This window comes from Lolium perenne, chromosome 1, assembly GCF_019359855.2.
Source record: "Lolium perenne isolate Kyuss_39 chromosome 1, Kyuss_2.0, whole genome shotgun sequence".
In the NCBI taxonomy this organism is placed as follows: domain Eukaryota; kingdom Viridiplantae; phylum Streptophyta; class Magnoliopsida; order Poales; family Poaceae; genus Lolium; species Lolium perenne.
This window is the reverse complement of record NC_067244.2, coordinates 159679509-159685118: the sequence shown is the minus strand read 5'-3', so window position 1 is coordinate 159685118 and position 5610 is coordinate 159679509. Positions and strand designations below refer to the sequence as shown.

General features: G+C 43.5%; 1 protein-coding gene across 6 annotated transcripts; it reads left to right on the top strand.

The window, feature by feature from the left end:
• The first annotated feature begins 292 nt into the window (after positions 1 to 292).
• LOC127309877 (F-box protein At5g07610) lies at positions 293 to 5161 on the top strand. 6 transcript variants are annotated; one of them, XR_007857330.1, is made up of 3 exons: positions 296 to 1606; positions 3381 to 3517; positions 4904 to 5161. XR_007857330.1 is itself a non-coding variant. In XM_051340598.1 (2 exons), the coding sequence occupies exon 1, from the start codon at positions 478 to 480 to the stop codon at positions 1810 to 1812; it is 1335 nt and encodes a 444-aa protein (XP_051196558.1). In that variant the 5' UTR covers positions 293 to 477; the 3' UTR covers positions 3381 to 5161. The 6 variants fall into 6 exon arrangements, 2 of the variants coding, with proteins under 2 accessions (XP_051196558.1, XP_051196569.1); XR_007857329.2 differs by having other exon boundaries at positions 297 to 1606; positions 4914 to 5161; XM_051340598.1 differs by having other exon boundaries at positions 293 to 1812; positions 3381 to 5161.
• The last annotated feature ends 449 nt before the right edge of the window (positions 5162 to 5610 follow it).

The window sequence follows — 5610 nt, the reverse complement described above, 5'->3', positions numbered from 1 at the left end:
GGAGGTGCCAGAATCCTTCCCGTCCCCTTTTCGCTTTTTGCCGTAGCTCCCGCCATCTTCCTCCTCGTCTTCGCGCGTGCGCCGAAGATTTCCTTTTGCATCAGCTTCGTCCCAGATTTGGGTGACTCGCTGGAAACTGCCAATTAGGGCATCTCCAATGATGATCTAGTATCCGGTTCACGCAACAACGTGAGCGAGGCTAGACAACCAAACGAACCGAAAATTGCTAGAGGGAGGCGCCCATACTACCAACCGCCTTACATCCAAACAGAAGCCGTGGCAGAAAATACATGCTTCGTTCTCACCTCCGGTAAAAGTACACAGGTAAAAGCGCCGGGCGGAGGCAACTCAATATTTTTTCCCCATTTCCGGCTCTCACCTCCGTCCCCGCCGCCCACCCCGCCCGCGTTCCCCACCACCGGAACCCTCGATTCCCCACCACCGGAACCCTCGATTCGCCGTCGCCGGCGAGCAGCCATGGATGACGCTGACCCTGAGGAGCCGTCGGCCACCACCCCCGCCCTCCCCGATGACCTGATCGTGGAGGAGATCCTGGTACGGCTTCCGCCCAAGGTGGTCTTGCGCTTCCGCGCGGCTTGCCGCGCCTGGCGCAGCGACACCTCCACGCCGATGTTTCTCCGCTCCAACTACGACCACCAGGTCCCCCTTCCCCTCGTCTTCTTCTCCAACTGCACCAAGGACCCTGATACCCTCGACGCCATCGATGTCCTCGCGGCCGCGGGGGCCGAGTACCGGCGGACCCTCCTCGCGTTCGGTTGCGGTACGCTTCACGCCTCTTATGAAGGCCTCCTTCTCATCTCCCACGAAAACGCCCGCTACACCATCTACAACCCAGCCACGCGGCAGGGTGTCAGTCTTGCGGAGCTCACCAGCGCTCGATATGCTTTGCTCTACTCCTCACGCTCTTCCGATGGCGGCGTAGAGTGCCGCATTCTCTTCTGCAAAGGAAGACCTGCCATGTACCACGTCCTCACGGTGGGCTCCTCTGCACCGCCCAGGCGTATCCACCTGCCCCAGGGCCCCAAGGATTTCACCAAGCTGATGGCTGCAGGGTACCCTTCCTTCCAATCCCCATCGATTCAGTTCAATGGCGCATTGCACTGGTTAATGGGCAAGAGTCTGGTTGTTTTCGACAAGGTAGTGGAATCATTCAGATCCATGAGATGTCCTAGTGCCCTTCTAGATGCACGCTTGTTTGAGATCGATGGCACTTTTGGCATGAGCGTGCGGGGTGCACGAGACACAGCAGTGAGTGTCTGGGTATTGCAGGATTACCAGGCCGAGGCGTGGACACTCAGGTATTCTATCGACTTGGCAATGGTGGACAGACTTAGAGTAAAGTATGACTCACGGCACATGCTGCTGTCCAACGATGGCCATCTGCTAGTTTCTTCCGGTGCGGGTTCTACCACCCTTATTCTGTGTGACGCTCAGGGTACTTTGATCAAGGATTTCTCAGTCAATTCATGGAACCCAAAAGTCACGGGACTCTCGTATAAAGAAAGTATTGTCAGACATTCTTTCTTTGAGAGTAAGGGCAAACGTCGCAGGCCGCAGGCATCTTTATTCAAAAGGCTCCGAAAAGGTAATCCAAATTTCTTGCTACATACATATCCGTATGATTTAGGAGCTAGATTTAGTACTATCAGCCACGCTGTTGGATTTGGAAGGAATTGTTTTATCCTTGTTTTGAGCATCTTGGAACTCTGGAGTAGAAACGACATCCTCAGAGATGCTATCAGCTTTCCATACATATCAATCTACCTCAAGCTGCAGAAGTCTGGTAACTAGGTTAGTCTTTCCCAAATTCTTTGCTTACCATTTGTAATCTAGGCACCAAGAACAAATGTACAAGCCAGGGAGCTATCACAATGCTCTTCGTGCGCCTGGTTGATCCATTGAAGTTAAATGTGCTTTACTTCAGTGTCGCTTGCAGCAGGATTATTTTGTACTCTGTGCTAACCTGATTAGATTCATAACTCGGACTCAATAGTTTCCTCCTATTCTCTCAGCAAACCCTGAACATATTTTGACCAAGCTGTCACTTTATTTGATGTTTTGGTTCGAATTTAAATTCTGCTTTTCGCTGAGACTTTCAGTTCTTCACTGGAGAGGTTCTTTTTATATAAGCTTGATTGTTGGTTGGTCTCCTTTGATTTGCTCTATAATTGAAAACATAGGTCTGTACTTCTTCCGTTTTGGTCAAGAATTTGAGATGATATGTTGTGAATTGTAGTTACAACAGTATAGTGCCTTCAACCTATGTACAATCAATATATTTTATTCCATTCAGTAACTTGCAATAATCATGCGAGATCAGTGAAAAAAATGATATATAATTTCCTTTTTACCCTTTCAGTTATGTGATAATTTTTAGGTCTACATGCACATGCTATCTCCAATTCCACCATGGTTATCATATAATTGATCTATACATTTTTTGGTAAAAGGTGCCTAACTTTTGAGTTGAAAAGAAAGTAATCGAAAGAAGTATATTAGCTAAAGTCCATGGCTTATTGGAAGCTATGCAGGGGCCACAGCCAGATTTTGTACAAAAAGTGGTGTCTCTTATGTTTCTCCAAGTGTACCCTCATTTCCATAAGCTAGGCACACTTGTACTAAAATTTGAACAGAACAAATTAGTTTGCCGCTAACTAAACTTTCCAGCTTGACAGTTGAAAAAAAAGAAGAAACTCCTAGTACAATCACAAACTTTTTTCAACCTTTTGATTTCTGCGACAGTGCAAATCATTATGGCCCTGAAAGATGCAACACGTATTTTCATAAAAACTAAAGGATTCCACTTAACGCCCAGATGCCTTGATCCATGTTCTGCCTGGGTGCTAAACCACAGTTTGACCCTTAAGCTTCTCTCTAGTAGTGGCTGGAGAATCTTGGCCAAATAGGCTCCTCCAAGAATATGCATGTTTTTGTACGGATGGGATCTCAACTTCTTTGTCTGGGTTTCTATGTCGTTGTAAGCTATCTAGTTGGGATATAGGTATATAATTTTCTACAAGCTTCTGCTATGAGACTAGGAAGGTTGTGTTTGTCCATGGGTCGTAGATCTTTTCGTACTGTAGACGCGTTTTCAGTTGCATGTCATGTTTTTATTATGGTTAGCTATCTTGTTCTATTGAGTCTTCATGTATAAACTTGATGCAATTATTTGGTGTAACTGTTTCAATCCTGGTTTTCAGATTGCTTGGGAGGTGAATAGGACCTAGTTTCCTTAGAAGGCAGGGGGTGATTCTACAATAAGTTATTCAGTTCCTTGCGCTTCTGTGTGTTGGTAAAACATGTGTATTTGTCTCGAAGAGATCAAAAGTGTATTTACTTTTTTTACTTGATGTGAACAGAGGCTGGTCCAAGGTCTGCATAATTTTCTTGATCAAGTTAACAATGAGGAATTCACGAATCAATCAGGGAGTTTCTTTTGGAGATAAAGGATAATCATTATGATGCTAGGACATGTGCTGTCAGGTTGAAGGCTACGGTATGGAACTAGCTATCCTAATTTAATCTGTACTTTTTTGTTCGAAGTTCAAATTTGCATGGTTCTGTTCGGATTGGAAGCATGTGAAGATCATGGCATATGAAAACCACAATTTTTATGCGCCATGCATAAAATACCATTGTTTTTATTCGAAAAGTTGCTTCATACTCTAACCAGCTCTTATTTCAGAAATCTATTGAAGCTATATAAATTTAGTCTTGACTATGCCTTTTAATCTTTGGGCATGTACTTCTATTGTCGGCAGACTTAGTTTATGAATATGAGAGCTATATAAAACAGGAAGTTTGGGTTTGTGTGTTGCAATAATCAGACCTTATGCAATTCTACAGACCATGCTAAACATCAGTGAAGTACCAACATTAAATAATTCTGATGGAAAACTAAGAAGGTATAGTATTGGCTCATCTTGAGGGTATTGACCTCATGAAAGCAGTACTTTTCTTCCTCTGCTTTGATAGTATAGTACCGTCAGTATTACAAGCAGTCACTTTGGCTGCAGTATTCTTGCATGTGTAAAACTCGTTGTGGACAAATGATCAGCCATTTGCAAAACGTCAGGTTTTTCTTTAGTTATTGTTGTTAAAGTACATATATATTGACTATAAATCTTGGATATGGGTAACAAGTCGAGTCTAAGGAGTACCTTAATCATTCGATATAAATTTAGAGCTTATTGTTTGATTGTTTCCCAAAAGAACAATGTTGGGGCTTGGGATGGTTTGAGTTGCTCTGGGCCAGGTACGCCATGAACTTCTTGTGGGGGATGCAAAGTTGCAACCATTTCTCTTGCTTGATGTTGAGGAATTCCACTTTCGTCAACCTTCTTCTTTTAAACTGGGGTTTCACTTCAGAGCTAAATAAAATGTGTGACTTATTGCTTGGTTTCTATGCACTTGGTGATATGTGAGCCTTATGTTAGCTATGTCAAAAAGCTGATGGAAACTGTCACTTAAAGTGTTTCTGATCTGTTCTTTGTGTCAAGAATTAGTCGCACTACTATCCTGTTATCTCTGTTGTTTTTGGGAGTACTGTTCCCCCTTCATTGCAAAAAGAACAGCAGAACCACCATTTTGCAGTGCTGTCTGACTTTGTCTCTACAGTTAGGTTACAGTTCATTGTATTCAATCTGAGGCGTCTGTGCACTTGTTGCATCCTTTGTTCCAGCTGTTCTGCTGATGATTGAACCAAATACACGTCAGAGTAGACAGCAGCGTGGCTATGCACATTATATAAGTTCCCAGTGTTAATAACTACCATTTGGAACTACATTTTTTTTAGTATAAGCAGGCTCCTGCCCAAATCATAAGTTACATAGATACTAAGTATTACATACTTATTTATCCCTCTAACTTGATATTGGATCAGCTACTTTCAGGCACTGACAGATCACTTCCGGTCATTGCGCATGTCAAGAAAAGCTTGGGGCTACAATGCCGAGACTAACTTTTGTGTTTCTCGCCACTTGGGCCTGCAATGTGAAGACTCGTAGACAATGTTTAGAATGTGACGCTCTAAGTTGATTACTTACCACAAGTACGATGTCTTGCTGTATGGAGTTTGTAGGCACCCATGGTTGGTTGCTCTTTGACTAACATGAAGCATGTCCTTGTTTTGAGATGATAAGTCTGGATCAGTTCATGGGGTGGTATTCTGAAATGATTTTGCTTCACGCTTTTAAAACAAACAAACAATTAGCTTGAGATGGCACCATTTTTTGTTTTCGCTGTGGCTACTTTGCTTGTCAGTCTCTAGCTGTGTGCGCGATGAGCCTTTTCGAGTATTACCTGCAGAGAAGGAGCGTTGTGCTCTGTTCCCCAGTGCATGTTTTTATTTGTTAACCTTGTTTTTTAATGTGAAGTAGGAAGAAGTCTTGCATTTTTATTTTATTTTTCCTGAAACTTAGCAGAGGATTTTAGTTATTTAGTAAAGGCAGCATACAGAGAGAAGATAAGCCTGGGGCTCTTTAGTTTTTAGTTAACAAGGTCACACGCATCTGATTGTTGTTGCGCGTACGTCAGGTAGGCAGCATACTGCTACTACCAACTGTCCGTGATAATAGCATGCACCACATT

Coding starts and splice junctions, on each gene's coding strand:
- LOC127309877 (XM_051340598.1), top strand. CDS start 478: ATGGATGACGCTGACCCTGAGGAGCCGTCGGCCACCACCCCCGCCCTC.